Below are 15,408 nucleotides of genomic sequence, written 5' to 3'. Positions count from 1 at the left end.
GTTCCAAACCACCAACGTTCTAGGAAAGCCCTGCTGTGATTGGCCAGTAGTCGTTGTGATTGACAGTTCTCGTTTTTGCGACCAATCATTACTCCTACAACTACAACCTATGTCCTACAACCTATTAACCCATGTCTAACCAATGACTAGTCTAAACTAAGTATGCATGCACCCCCCTAAACCTAACCTTAACCCATGTCTAACCAATGACTATAGTCTAAACTAAGTATGCACCCCCCTAAACCTAACCCGAACGGCCTAACCTCAGTAAAACTATGCCTTAAGTTCCCGGGAGCCAATCAGACACATGGTGAGGCGGGTCTAACCTAGAACGTTGGTGGGATTCATAATCACGCATCACTGTCATCCGTCCATGGTGTCACTGACTGCTTCTCAGACTGTGGTATGACCTCATGCAACGGGGGGGGGGGGGGGGGGGATTCTCTGCCTGTACGCAAGCCAATCATCGGGGAGAACGAGCCACACGGGGAGGGGCTTACCGTAGGCCTACTGCAGAGAGAGAGAGAGAGAGATCGACTAAACATTGTGGGGGGAGGGGGGGGGGGGGCAGAAAAACAGGTGCTGAAAGGAGGGAAACTAAAAAGGCTCCCATTAAAACACATGTACGCTAAAGTTAGCCGCGGAGAGAACTGAAGCAAAGTGAAGCAAGAAGAAGAAAGAGAAGAAAGGAAGAAAGAAAAAAAAGAGGAGGAGAGAGAGAAGAAGAAAGGAAAAGGAGAGAGAGAGAGAAGAAAGGAAAGAGAGAGAGAGAGAGAGAGAGAGAGAGAGAGAGCATGCCACAGAACTTGGTGCTGGAGGGCGGGCCTCCCTGGGGCTTCAGATTGACAGGTGGAGCAGACCACAGCCAACCAATCAGCATCAGTCGAGTAAGTGTTTGATAGCTGCCGGGTGCAACAGTTCATTAAACCACTTAAACTCTTCTGGGTTTAAGTTGTTATACTATTTGATTATTTAAAAAAAAGAATGGAGACTTTAAAAAATAAATAATAATATTTATTCATAACCAATCCCTATTTTGGTCATTACATTAAATCATTATTGGCAAAAAAATTAAATAAAATTGTGTAATAGCCGATACAGTGTTGAGTTTGTACATGATCTGCTAGCTACACCTCGGAAAAGTAATTGATATACAATTATCGTTAGGAATAATATGATCGATAATTGCAGCCCTACTTGTTGTTGTTGTGATGTTTTAATTTAGAGGGGAGCTCGGGAGAAGGAAGAGATCAAAGAGAAGAGGGGGGGGGGGGGGGGCTAGGGTATCCGGGGTGTCAAATACTTCAGCAGTGATATCAGCGTGCTACTGATAGAGACCTATAGAGTGTCCACACACACACACACACACACACACACACGGCTGGACATGACACAGACAGGCCTGTTTTTAGAAGCAGACGTAGGCAGGAATGCATTGGACTCGGGCAACAGCCCAGCTTTAATGATCTTAAATCCCTTTATTTTAGATTGTTTTGTACTAGTAATAGTACAACATAAACATTATAGACAATTTAGTTGTTACTGTACAATACTTTAAAGCAGTTGTCATGTTGCACAGATGCTTAAAATAGCTCTTTGTTTGCGCCGCCCTCGTTGAAAACAATGTGTTTCCAACTCCAGCTTGTCTCAGTTCAGGCTGCATGAACAGCTCTCGAGCGCTCGGTTTCTGCTCCTCTATATCGCAACTCTTCTATTAGATGGCTCTAACCTCGCCTCACCAGGCTTTCCACCGCCTCGGAGGAAAGCCTGGTCTCTGTTTCAAAAGTCCGTATGATCCGAGCTGGGGCCGCATGATGTGGTTACGTCATGTTGTAGTATTGTTTTGTAGTCGCCAGACAGGATGAACAGGTGGCGACAACTTCCTTTTCCCTCTCAATAAAAGCTCTCGCTTACGAGAGCTTTTATTGCTTTTATTCAAACAGGAAGCAACAAACAGCCAATGACATGAGGCATCTGTTCATCATCTCCTCATATAGGTGACACCTGGAGCTAAGGCCTCATTGGCCAACCTGTACCCCGGTGATGTCATCCTGGCCATCGGGGGTGTGGCCACAGAGGTCATGACCTTGGAGGAGGCCCAGCAGGTCATCACGAGCTGCACGGACCAGCTGTGTCTGAAGATACAACGGTACCTGTCTGTCTGTCTGTCTGTGTGTGTTATATATCTGTCTGTCTGTCTGTCTCTGTCTGTGTTGTATCTGTCTGCCTGCGAGGTGCATGTGTTTGGTCCGACAGTCATGAGTCCTACCCAAAACCCAACCCTAAACCTAACATCACAGGAAGCCACGGGTTAGTTTTAACCTGCCACGCATGTCGGGTTAGTTGTAAGGTGTAAGTGGCAGACAGTGCATGTCAGGTTAGTTGTAAGGTGTAAGTGGCAGGCAGTGCATGTCAGGTTAGTTGTAAGGTGTAAGTGGCAGGCAGTGTATGTCAGGTTAGTTGTAAGGTGTAAGTGACAGGCAGTGCATGTCAGGTTAGTTGTAAGGTGTAAGTGGCAGACAGTGCATGTCAGGTTAGTTGTAAGGTGTAAGTGGCAGACAGTGCATGTCAGGTTAGTTGTAAGGTGTAAGTGGCAGACAGTGCATGTCAGGTTAGTTGTAAGGTGTAAGTGGCAGACAGTGCATGTCAGGTTAGTTGTAAGGTGTAAGTGGCAGACAGTGCATGTCAGGTTAGTTGTAAGGTGTAAGTGGCAGACAGTGCATGTCAGGTTAGTTGTAAGGTGTAAGTGGCAGACAGTGCATGTCAGGAGCGAAGGTGTTGTCAGACTAATGCCTGTCTGGACTGTTAGTATAATGTCTAACCAACGTATGCACCCCCTGCCTGTGTGTGTGTGTGTGTGTGTGTGTGTGTGTGTGTGTGTGTGTGTGTGTGTGTCTGCCTGCCTGTTCGTCCCACCATCCGTCCGTCTGTCTGTCTAATGTGTGTGTGTGCTGCTAATCTGCTAATACACCAGATATTGTTGTTGTTGTTGATGAGGACAGTAGAGAAGTGACCATTTTGGAAGTAGCATGTACATTTGACCACAGTCTGGAAGAGGCATTCCTTACCAAGGTGCTTAAGTACCAGCGTCTTAAGGATGCTATTATACAGCTTGGCTACAGATTGGCTACTTGTGTTCATATTTGGAAGCCTCTGTAATGTCCACAAATCAGTCGTGAGGGGCCTGCAGATTGCAGGCATGCCCAAGCCAAGAGCTATAAGGCATCGGCAAAATACTGTTCAGTGTCTGCAATAATTGGCAGTCGCCATATGTGGAGAAGGCGGTGCTTTCTGTACCCGTGATCTGTATCTGTGTGTGTGTGTGTGTGTGTGTGTGTGTTTTCCAGGCCACTGACAACACTATGGTCTCCTCAGATGGAACCGTTCAGCCTCAACCTACAGACTGGACAGCAGCAGGTACACACACACACACACACACACACTTTGATTGACACGTGTCTCTGTCACAATGTGGATGATTCACATGTGTCTGTCATAATGTGAATGATTGACATGTGTCTGTCCAGGACCTCGGCCACTTTGAGCATAAGTTTAACGTCAGGCCACGCCCCTTTGGAGGCCCCGCCCCCGTGGTCACCATGGAAACCATCGACGACAACAACAACAGTGAGTGACGCCACCTCAAAATGAGACGTTTTGCATCGTTCATCAAGGTCTTACGCAACCTCTTATCTGGGATTTCGCAGGTGGGCCCCAAAAGAATTGGCAAAACATATGAATTAAAAACTAAATGTGTACAAACAAAGCATTGGTATTTTTTCTTTCAAACTTATTTTATTTTATTTTGTGACTGATAACCAATAAGTAGGAGTTTAAATGTTAGTTCCATTGATCCAAGTCAGAACACAATGGATTGATTGATCATGAGAATGCACATGGTGCACCATGACCGTCCAATAGGCATGTAACGATATATTGTATATCGATATTAATCCCGACGATATGAATCGATTCATTGAAATAAAAAAATCGATAAAAATAAATTAAAAAAAATCATTTTTCTCAGGGGGAAGATAAATTATATAACATTTAAAAAATAAAAATAAATCTTTAAAATATATATATTTTTCGCGAAAAATCGTGAACCTCATATGGTGATACGAATCGTATCGTGAGTTGAGTGAATCGTTACATGCCTACCGTCCAACCATTAGTTACACATGTGTCAGAGCTTTAAACGGCTTTTATCATTGTTGTTGTTGCTGATGTTTGCTGTTGATGTTATTATTGACGTTGTTGTTGTTGTTCATTCCAGGTGTCAGCCGTCCCGTCACTCGGACTGTTGCTGCCCCGGTAACCAAACCCCAGCCTCCCGTTGCTCACCTACAGAAGCTGCCCCTCTGTGACCTCTGTGGCAAAGCAATCATGTGAGTAACCCTTGACCCTGACAAGTTCTTTCATTCTGGGGCTATCACCTCGTTCACTGATTGGTCTAAAAGTTGGGTGGGCGGTCCCCTTGGCTTTGCATGGCACGGGGAGGTATGATGACCTCGACTCATTATCACCTTTAGGTGATACGTTATCACTTATCACCTAAAACTGGAGTATGTATGAGCCTCTGTGGGAAAGGAATCAATTCAATTCAAAGGAGCTTTATTGGCATGAGACAATATACGTTTACATTGCCAAAGCAAGTGTCAAAATACAATAAAAACTGTAGACGCAACAATAGAAACATGACGCTAAGCGATGTGTTTTAAGTCCTGACAAGTAGGCAAATAAACAAGTCCTGACAAGTAGGCAAACTAGTCTCTCCAACAGTTTTGGTTTCCACCTGACAGACAATATATTATATTTCCTTCTGTGCAGAGGTGTGGTGGTGCTTGCACTGCAGGGAGGTAAACATATTAATATATGTTTCCTTCTGTACAGAGGTGTGGTGGTGCTTGCACTGCAGGGAGGTAAACATATTAATACATGTTTCCTTCTGTACAGAGGTGTGGTGGTGCTTGCACTGCAGGGAGGTAAACATATTAATACATGTTTCCTTCTGTACAGAGGTGTGGTGGTGCTTGCACTGCAGGGAGGTAAACATATTAATATATGTTTCCTTCTGTACAGAGGTGTGGTGGTGCTTGCACTGCAGGGAGGTAAACATATTAATATATGTTTCCTTCTGTACAGAGGTGTGGTGGTGCTTGCACTGCAGGGAGGTAAACATATTAATACATGTTTCCTTCTGTACAGAGGTGTGGTGGTGCGTGCACTACAGGGAGGTAAACATATATATTAATACATGTTTCCGTCTGTGCAGAGGTGTGGTGGTGCGTGCACTGCAGGGAGGTAAACATATATGTTAATACATGTTTCCTTCTGTACAGAGGTGTGGTGGTGCTTGCACTGCAGGGAGGTAAACATATTAATATATGTTTCCTTCTGTACAGAGGTGTGGTGGTGCTTGCACTGCAGGGAGGTAAACATATTAATACATGTTTCCTTCTGTACAGAGGTGTGGTGGTGCGTGCACGGCAGGGAGGTAAACATATATATTAATACATGTTTCCTTCTGTGCAGAGGTGTGGTGGTGCGTGCACTACAGGGAGGTAAACATATATATTAATACATGTTTCCGTCTGTGCAGAGGTGTGGTGGTGCTTGCAGGGAGGTAAACATATATGTTAATACATGTTTCCTTCTGTGCAGAGGAGCAGTGGTGCGTGCGGGGGAGAAGTGGCGTCACCCGGGCTGTTTCAGGTGCGTGGTGTGTGGCCAGGAGCTGAAACACCAGGGATACTACCTGATCGAAGGGCAGCTGTACTGCCAGCAGCACGCCGCGGACGCCGTGGCCATGCAGGCCCGGGGGGAATGAGACCCCGGGGGTCGTCCATATGGTCCATGCAGGCCCGGGGGGAATGAGACCCGGGGGTCGTCCATAATGTTCGTATAATATGTGGACAGAATCAAAGTGTGTGTCCGTGGCAAGACTCTGTCTGGTCCGTGCCAAATGTTTAGATTTTTTTTTTTTTTACATGCATTATAATGTTCTTATTTTGATCACAATTGACCTAATTATTGAATGTCAAGTCTCTCTCCAGGTTTTGTTCTGAATATGTATGACACCGATTTACTACGCATTACTGGCACATTAGGAGTCCAACTGGTACTGATTTACTACCACACTGTGGCACATTAGGAGTCCAACTAGTACTGATTTACTATGACACTGTGGCACATTAGGAGTCCAACTGGTACTGATTTACTACGACACTCATGTGGCACATTAGGAGTCCAACTGGTACTGATTTACTACCACACTGTGGCACATTAGGAGTCCAACTGGTACTGATTTACTACCACACTGTGGCACATTAGGAGTCCAACTAGTACTAGTGGTTCTCAAGCGTTTTATTTGCAAATACCCCCTTGTTACAGACCTGTTATGGTCATTCAGGGCCAGCTCTCTACATCTACAGTATGTCCGATCGTGGCAAAAATGGAATTCTGACAAATATTCAAAAAACAAAAACTAATAATGTAAAAAAACAAACAAATGTATTTCAACATTGTATTTTCAAGACAACTCAAGAATGGATGGAATATATATATTTATTGAATATAAAATGAGCAATATATTTATTATGGTTTGGCGATTAATTGGATCTGCTCAGATAAAGCGCGTCAGATCCAGAACAACAGGTGGTAGCTGGAGTGGAGGAGGGTGAGCAGCAAACGTTTAAACAGACAGCGGCGCAGCAGTATCAGTGTGCAGCAGCAGCAGCAAACAAGCAAGCAAGCAGATTGAGCAGTGCAGACTTCCAGTTTAAATTGCCGGTATGAAGATGGAATGAGTGTCTGTGATTGGAATGAACGATAACGTGATGCTGACGATGAACGGCCGGCAGTCAGTTTCCTGACTGAACTTATGGTCTGTGCATGTCTCTGACAGCCATGATGTTTTTAATCTAAAACCTTAAAAATGAGTTTTCATTGTGATACTGCCAAGTAGGAGCTTTATTAAAGTATACCAGTCTCAATGAACCAAAGCAGCACACAAAAGTTGATTGATTGATTGACCATTAGAAGTAAACATGCTCTGAAAACACACGCGCTGACCACTGAACACGATAGCCAGGAAAAAGGCTGGTGTTCAGTGGTCAGATATGGGTGGGCCTGCATGGGCCGTAAACAATGTTCCAGATTTTCAGACAGTACGCTGAACCAGAAAAGGTTGTTAAACACCGATTTAAGAAACCGATAAAATTGTTTTTATTCACCACCAGGGAGACGTTTGTTACACACAAGCTTTTCGTTTTTATATTTTAGCTACAGCCTTTCACTGCTTTTTCCCCATCATTGCAGGTTTGATAAAGAAAAAGCAAACAAGAACAGTCTTAGAGTAAGTGAGGGGTGGACGGACCTGACGGATGTTTACAGGGGTGTTGTGCATGACAAAGGTCCTCTGCTTTAAATGCTGTATCTGTATTATATACTTTTACTTTGTTAAAATAAGTGTTAAATACAGCAGCTCTATGTTCTGATAGCAATCATTGCTCAGTAACAGAACAGGAGTCTCGATCCATGTTTCTCCAGCTCTGTAATAAACAGAACATACATTTTCAGGTCAGGACAGCCATTTGGAAGTAATGATTTGGAACTGGATCAACTATAACATTGAAGATGATTAATTAGTTCTCTCTACCGAGGCCGGCCGATAAATGGGCACTCACTCCTGATTGGCTTAAATTGGCAACCCACCTGAAAATATATTATTTACGTTTAATAACAAGCTGGAGTGATAGAGCCTTAAGTGTTTTTTCGCTCAAAACACTACACCACGTTTAATAATAATGTTATTTGAAAACTTGTTTTGGCTCTATAGAAGCTTGAGGCATGAAAATGTATGAATATGTCCATGTTTTACATATTTTTGTATAAGAAAAATAAACAAACTGATATAATATATTTTATTTATATAGCAGCACATTCTAAAACTAATTTCAAAGGCAAACACATATGGTGTCTTTGTGGACACCATAAGTACAGTAAGCAAATAAGAGTGTAAAATAATGCAAAAATAAAATAAATAAATGTGTGATTAATTGTATTTTTTACAGCCGCCCCATGTGTAAATGTCCACTAACTACTTAATGCAAATACAGCCATAATACTGATGTGGAGGAATTACTCAACGTTAGTTAAGTTAAACATAATCTCTTTGTCTGAGTAAATGTATATTTGTAAAGGCTTTCATCTGTGCTCTGTGCCCCATCATCCATCCATTGAAGTCACAAGGCTCGTCCGAAATACCACACTAACATACAATTTAGTACTGCCAAATTACTTTTTAAAAGGTCCGAATTAAGCTATAGTAGCTACTAAATATTCATAATAAATTCAGATAATTTTATACTGTACACTGCAGTAGTGAACAATATACGCGGCTGTAAATATCCCCCAATGTAATGTGTTAGCTGCCCGGCTTCAGTCGTCGGTATTAACTATCCATTTTTTTCCACTGGAGAAGCAGCCTGGGTAATGTAGTCACAGTGGTGATGCAGCCTGCGTAATGTAGTCACAGTGGTGGTGCAGGCTGGTCAATGTAGTCACAGTGGTGCAGGCTGCATAATGTAGTCACAGTGGTGGTGCAGCCTGGGTAATGTAGTCACAGTGGTGGTGCAGCCTGGGTAATGTAGTCACAGTGGTGGTGCAGGCTGGGTAATGTAGTTGGTAGGTCAGTAGGTCATGATAGCCGGGATAGTGGAAGTGTAGTTTGACGAGTGTACCGACCTGAAATGACACAAACTATTAAGCACTTTATAGCAATGATTACTATCAGACCATAGAGCTATTAAACACTTAATTCAACCACAAAAAGAGGACACAAACTCTGTGTTTAAAGAGAGAGGAGGAGAGAGAGAGAGGAGAGTGTGAAACCTGTTGACGTTCAGGCTGATGATGCTCTGCACCGGCGTGCTCTTGGGCCCGGGGGCGGGCCGGAAGACGCGCACCTCGTCTCGATTGGTGGGCTTGCCGGAGGGCCGGGATCGCTTATTGGCCGTACCGTACGGATCAGTGGAGTGAGACGGGAAGACGTCGAACGTCCCCGCCTTCATCCCACCCATCTGAAACATTACATTCAATTCAATTCAAAGGGTTTTATTGGCATGCGAAAACATATATGCGTTAACATGGCCAAAGAAAAAAGTGGAACAAAATAGTCAAAACTAAATGTATAATTGAACGTCAGAATATCCAATAAATCGATTTCTATGTACCGAGGACATACTTAAAGGACAACTTCAGACTAAATAACACATAGGCTAACACTCAACCACGCCTTGGTCGTCCCACACAAGCTGATAGTCTGTTATAAACGGATGTTATGCTGTTATGTGTTTTTTCCAAGTCCTGGAAAAAGAAAGACTGATCAGTGGTGTCAATTGGGTATGGCTACTGTCATACCTTGACTCCAGGGGATTTATTTTTTACTAAAATATGAAAATATGCCAAAAGAAATAGGCAAATAACCTCACATATATCCGCAAAAATGTAGGAAAATGAGTAAAATCATTTTTAAAAAAAAGGTACGACGCATTAACGCGTGTAAACTTGCCATAACTTAGCTTTTGCTGAAATGACACCACTGACTGTGATTGGCCAGTAGTACAATGACACCACTGACTGTGATTGGCCAGTAGTACAGTCACTCAAATCATGATTCACCTCATAATTGTACTTAAGTTCAGTACTTGAGTACATGTACTTATACATGTACTTATACTACATGTGTAAATGACCCAAGGCACTGTGTGTCATACTTTTATTTTGAAAGGGTTTTTTGGTTTGAGTTCAGTGTGTGGCCTAGAGAGCCTGGTAATTTTCCACTGGGGGTTGCATTGATTAGGTATTGCACTCACCTGGCTGCTCAGGATCAGATCAAGGAAATGTTTGAGGAAGCAACAGTTTCATATCTTATAGCACCCAGCTAGAACGGGAACAAGGTATTGTGTTTGTGTTTTGTTTTCTGTGCAATTACTTTGCAGATGTTTATATTAAGAGAGAAGGTGTCATGTAAACATTGTGATTATTTATAATTTATGTATGTATGTTGTAAGAGCTCATTTTTTTCTTGTTTATTTTCCTATAGTTCTTACGGTGTCTGTCCAAAAAAGGTGTTTCAACAATGAAAATTAAAACCTTCTGGAAACATCAGTACGCTTCACCATTCTCTGGCTTGGGTTAGCTACAACATGTACTTAGACAGACAGACAGGCAGGCAGACAGACAGACAGACAGACAGACAGACAGACAGACAGGTACCCGTTTACAGGGGGAGGAGGGTTTGAACGGGACAGGGAATTGTTTCTGTCCGGATGGGAGGAGGGGCCTGTGCTCCGATGGGCGGGGCCTGTCGCCGCGGTACGGGTTGCCGTGGAAATAGTCTCTGGGATGGAGGTGGAGCTTGAAGGGACCGCCTGTTAGCTTGGAGCGATGGGTCGCCACCTCCCTCTACACACACACACACACACACACACACACACACACTGTACTTAGACCATTCGATGACTATGCAAGAATCTTCTACTCCAATAGAGAGTATGTGCATGCATGCATAAAGTGAGTTTAGCATAACTTAACGTAATGTAATGTAATCAGATGTATGCGCTGTCAAGGTTTTTTTTTCCCCTGCATAACTTCCGGGCATGATGATGATGTCATCACGACTCACGAATATACCCTCTATACTAGTTAACCCATTCTGACCTGAGATCAGATTCACACGAGGTTTCCACCGGACACACACTGGTCTGATTAACACCATTCTGACCTGAGATCAGATTCTAAAAATGGCAGTCGTTCTTCGATTTTTCAAAAAATAGCAGACCTACAAGCTCGTAGCGCGCCACTCGGTGGCGCGCTATGAGCTTGTAGATCTGCTATTTTTCAATAGCTAAAGCACAACATGATGCTAACACCAAAATGGGTTCCCGTTAAGAATGGGTTAATTCCCATTGTATATACAGTATATATAGCCTACCTGTTTGTTTCCATTTGTGTTTGTCAGATTCGACTGTTTTTGCATCGTCTGTGCCTGTTTCTGCACACTGTGTTTTTATGTGAGTGAGTACTGGAGGTGAAAGACGTTTGTTTTCCCTACAAGTTGGAGCCTGACTGAGTGAAGTTTTTAAAGTTTTCCTGACTACTGTAGTACTGGGGTTGGTTGAGTATACCTTCAGCTGGTCCATGGCTCTGTGGTAGGGGTCCGAGGCGTACATCTCCATCTTGGACAGCGTCACGTTGGGATAGCTGTGGCAAATAGCATATTATGGTGTCACTGCACCAGAGTTAGCAATAGCATATCACTGCTTTTTATACCCTGATGGATCCAATATAGCAATTTTGTAATTGGCCGCGGGCCGGACCCCCATCTGACAATATGTTATTCCAGGCTCAGAAGCAAAGATTTGAGTTGAAAGGTTCACTCTGAAAGAATATATTCAAGGATTTGCGCCACATTTTCACTATTTTTCAAAAATAGCAGACCTACAAGCTCATAGCGCGGCACTGCCCTTCTTGGGGGGGTTGGTGATGATGTTATGAACTGTAAACTGTACACAGACCTGTAGCCACTACCCTTCTTGGGGGGGTTGGTGATGATGTTATGAACTGTAAACTGTACACAGACCTGTAGCCACTGCCCTTCTTGGGGGGGTTGGTGATGATGTTGCGTCCGGGAGAGGACCGGGGTTTCCCGGGGACCTTCAGGGGACTCATGGACGGCACAGGTCCAGAGATAGTCCCGTAGAAACTCCCCAAACCACACCTGGATGGAACAGTAGAAGAGATACGGAGAAAATAGAGAGACAGAGAGAACAATAAGCCTACAAAGTATGTGTGTGTGTGTGTGTGTGTGTGTGTGTGTGTGTGTGTGTGTGTGTGTGTGTGTGTGTGTGTGTGTGTGTGTGTGTGTGTGTGTGTGTGTGTGTGTGTGTGTGTGTGTGTGTGTGTGTGTGTGTGTGTGTGTGTGTGTGTGTGTGTGTGTGTGTGTGTGGGCCAGGGGGAGGTGATTAGATTACTTTGCTTTTACTAGAACATTGTAAAACAATGAAAAACAATATAGACCATGCATGAAAAGTTCAATCATACAGTACACTTCAATGCAGCATATAACGTCAGTCAGTCTTTCTGAACTTTGCGATTCGATTTTTAATATCGTGGCATTAAAAATCGCAATATATCGAATTTTCCCACCCCTAGTGTGTGTGTGTGTGTGTGCGTGTGCGTGTGTGCGTGCGTGCGTGCGTGCGTGAGTGTGTGTGTGTGTGTGTGTGTGTATGTGTGTATGACACCGGCCTCACGCTCTCTTGTCGCTGATGCGGTGTGTGTGTGCGTGCGTGCGCGTTCATGCATGTATGTGTGCGTGCGTGCATGTGTGCGTGTGACCCCGGCCTCACGGTCTCTTGGCTGCGCTGCAGGGTAGGAAGGCCTTGCTGAGGATCTTCTTGCCCTGTGCGAGGCGCTCCAGACGGGCCCGTCTCACGGGGTCCGTCAGAGCCTCGCGCTCAAAGATCCGCCGGAACTCCGTCTCGAAGTAGCCGCTCTGCAGCGCACACGCCCCCTTGGACACGCCCCCCTGCATCTGGCGGTCTTTATAGGCCGCCTCGTTGAACGGACCTGGCGGGCGGGTGGGGGGGGGGGGGGGGGGGGGGGGCACACAGTTTTACTCATTGTCTTTAGAATATAGAAATATAGCATTTAGTCATATTTTTTGTCATCTGAGATGTTTTAGTTTTGGTCTCGTTTTAGTCTAGTCTAGTCTACACACTAAACCCAAGCGTTTAGGTTTTAAACAGTTTTAAACACATAATTTGTAACACTTTTTAAACGTGTCACAGTGTTTAGATTATAAACAGAAGAACATGTTTAATCCCTGTAACACTTTTTAAACACATAAACGTGTTTAGTTTTTACAATCAAAGTCAGTCATATAGGTGTTTAGAATTTGAACACTAGGTGTTCTCGTGAGGTGTTTGAGTGAACTCGTGTTCTACTGTATTGTATGAATATTAATAAACACTATTATTAAACACATGGTGTTTAGGTTTAAACGCGTCACATGTTCCAGGGATTTACAGTGTATAGTCGACTGAATCTACTGTTGTTTTTGTCGACACAAATGTATGCTAAAATAGCCGAGCTCACAACATGTCGCAGTGTGAACTCATTATGCAAGTTGGCCAATTAATGACCATGATTGAATTGCAATTAGTAAGGGATTCATCCGGTGAGCCAACATGCACAATAGCAGCACCCTGACTCTGTTTGGCCACAATGGAACATCAGAGCCTTCATAATAGTATCTGTCATCGTTGGTAACACTTTTGAAGGATGTAGGGAAGGGGCCCAGAAGCGAGGTATAGAGTGAATGGAGGTATGGTCACCTGGTCACCAACACCATTTTCGCTATCACGCAATTCCAGACGGCAGATTCGTCGCACCATGGGAGCCAATTAGCCAAATTACACGAAGTTCGGTGGAATGCACTGGAGACAATGAGAGCTCAGTGATCAAGTCATTGCTTCTGGAAAATAACAGAGGACATATAACACATTATTGTCTGCTGTATTGCTTTTCGATGTGTACACTGTGTAATTTTATAGAGGTATTCTAGAGAGCAAAAAAGTATGTTTCTGAACTATCACCACCGTTTCCTGTCTGGCAGCCAAATATTGCGATACCTCAGAGACAGAAATACAGAATAGCTGCTGTTTAGATCCTCAAATAATAATAACACAGATGTACTGTGCACTCTGTGCACATCGGAAAGCAAGTGATTAGAAAACAACCTGTGATAAGTCTTCTTTTATATTCCTGAACTGAAATTATGACAAAGGTCTTAAATGTCTTAATTGTTCAGAACCAATGTTTGGTTCTCACAAGCTGGTCCAGCCGGCTTCATTCACTGACATGTATTCATTGAACTTCCGGTGGGATATTTGCCTCCCATGACAGTGTCCATGAAAGTGTCATGGCGCAGCCCAGTCACGTGACCATGACCTTTCCTTCTCTAAGCTTCCTTGCCCAGAAGCCTGGATAGTTGTTTCTAAAATGGCTGCTGTGCATGTGTAGCAGAGTGGCTCAGAGCCTCGCCTGATGGCCTCAAAAGTCTAATATACTGTATCCCCCAGTCCAGAGGGATATCCCTTTGGTCTAGTGGTCAAGATGTTGGACTGTCTTTCACGCGGGAGGCCTGAGTTTGAATCCCGGGTGTTACATTGGTGCCGTGACCTGGACCAGGTTTCCCCGTGGGAGGAGATCAAAAGGGAGGTGAGTGAAGCAGAGTGGCTCTGAGCCTCTGCCCGATGGCCTCAAAGGTCTAATATACTGTATCCCCCAGTCCAGAGGGATATCCCTTTGGTCTAGTGGTTAAGATGTTGGTTTAGATGAAAGTGTAACTCACGGTAAGTTGACGAGACGTACTTGTCCCCGATGGACACGTATCCCATTTCCTGGAACACCCCCAGGCGCTCCATGTCACTCTTGTTACTCATCTTAACGCAGGACGTCCCAAAGCTGTCCACTGCAGGGACCCAAAGGTAAAAACATTATAAATGTAACCACTTTTATTGTGAAAGTAGACAATCTACATTCTCACAAACATGTGGCATTGGCTATTTTTCACTCATTGTCATTCATTGATTGAATACTTTTTCCCATTGTGGTCATAATTATGTATTCCAATTCATCAAGACGTACAGTATAAAGACATTCGACACTATACAAGAAGAAATTATCAATGGCAATACATTTACAGAAAAACATCCGTGGTTGAGCACCATGGAAAAGGGTCTAAAAACACACCTCGCACGCACGCACTCACGCACGCACGCACTCACGCACACACACACACACGCACGCACGCACACACACGCACGCACGCATACACGAGCAGCAGCAGTGGACGACAGAGTGCAGAACAAAGTTTATGACTGAAAGGTCACTGCATGGATGGAGTCTCTGCACGTAATTCAATCCATTCACCCTTAAATTAGCCCCCCTGAAGATATTAGTATTCATAGGAAATGTGACTTCCCCAGAAGACGATCTGCCAGCTTAGCACTCATTGAAATGAATAATATGCCAGATAGATGCCTGTCAAATGCCTGTCTATCAATAACCGGTCGGTCAATCAATCAATCAATCATTCAATCAATCAAAAACCTACCTTTTTTTAGTTATATCTTTTATTTCATATGCCTTGATTTGACTTAGTTTAGCTTCTTACCCCAGTAGGGTCTTGGTGTGTTTTCATGCCATCTATCTGCATGTATAGGCTATAGAAGTATAGATACATGTCCCTGAGGGAGATGTTTGTGTACAGTGGTAACCTAGGCGACACAAGTAGAGGAAGTAGAGAGGTGAGTGGATGGAAGCAGCCAGTCACAA

General features: G+C 43.9%; 2 protein-coding genes across 2 annotated transcripts; one reads left to right on the top strand and one right to left on the bottom strand.

Moving 5' to 3' along the window:
• The first annotated feature begins 568 nt into the window (after window positions 1-568).
• LOC308322474 (PDZ and LIM domain protein 3-like) lies at window positions 569-8,056 on the top strand. Its single transcript, XM_080773756.1, has 7 exons — window positions 569-887; window positions 1,998-2,149; window positions 3,348-3,417; window positions 3,528-3,627; window positions 4,277-4,388; window positions 5,665-5,815; window positions 5,863-8,056. Exons 1-7 carry the CDS (start codon window positions 795-797, stop codon window positions 5,875-5,877), a joined length of 693 nt encoding a protein of 230 aa, XP_080629882.1. The 5' UTR covers window positions 569-794; the 3' UTR covers window positions 5,878-8,056.
• A 637-nt stretch (window positions 8,057-8,693) lies between these two features.
• On the bottom strand, window positions 8,694-14,513 carry cfap96 (cilia and flagella associated protein 96; the record flags this gene model as incomplete). The annotated part of the gene is made up of 7 exons (XM_080773501.1): window positions 8,694-8,748; window positions 8,896-9,083; window positions 10,282-10,470; window positions 11,193-11,268; window positions 11,648-11,785; window positions 12,417-12,636; window positions 14,423-14,513. The coding sequence occupies 7 exons, from the start codon at window positions 14,511-14,513 to the stop codon at window positions 8,694-8,696; spliced, it is 957 nt and encodes a 318-aa protein (XP_080629627.1).
• Window positions 14,514-15,408: the final 895 nt, after the last annotated feature.

The sequence above is a fragment of the Protomyctophum bolini genome (assembly GCF_963924005.1).
Source record: "Protomyctophum bolini genome assembly, chromosome: 10".
NCBI lineage: Eukaryota > Metazoa > Chordata > Actinopteri > Myctophiformes > Myctophidae > Protomyctophum > Protomyctophum bolini.
The sequence above is the reverse complement of the archived record's forward strand: the minus strand, read 5'-3'. Positions and strand labels throughout refer to the sequence as shown.

Coding starts and splice junctions, on each gene's coding strand:
- LOC308322474 (XM_080773756.1), top strand. CDS start 795: ATGCCACAGAACTTGGTGCTGGAGGGCGGGCCTCCCTGGGGCTTCAGA. Junction 3,418..3,527: donor TACAGACTGGACAGCAGCAG/GTACACACACAC, acceptor GTGTCTGTCCAG/GACCTCGGCCACTTTGAGCA. Junction 3,628..4,276: donor CATCGACGACAACAACAACA/GTGAGTGACGCC, acceptor TGTTCATTCCAG/GTGTCAGCCGTCCCGTCACT.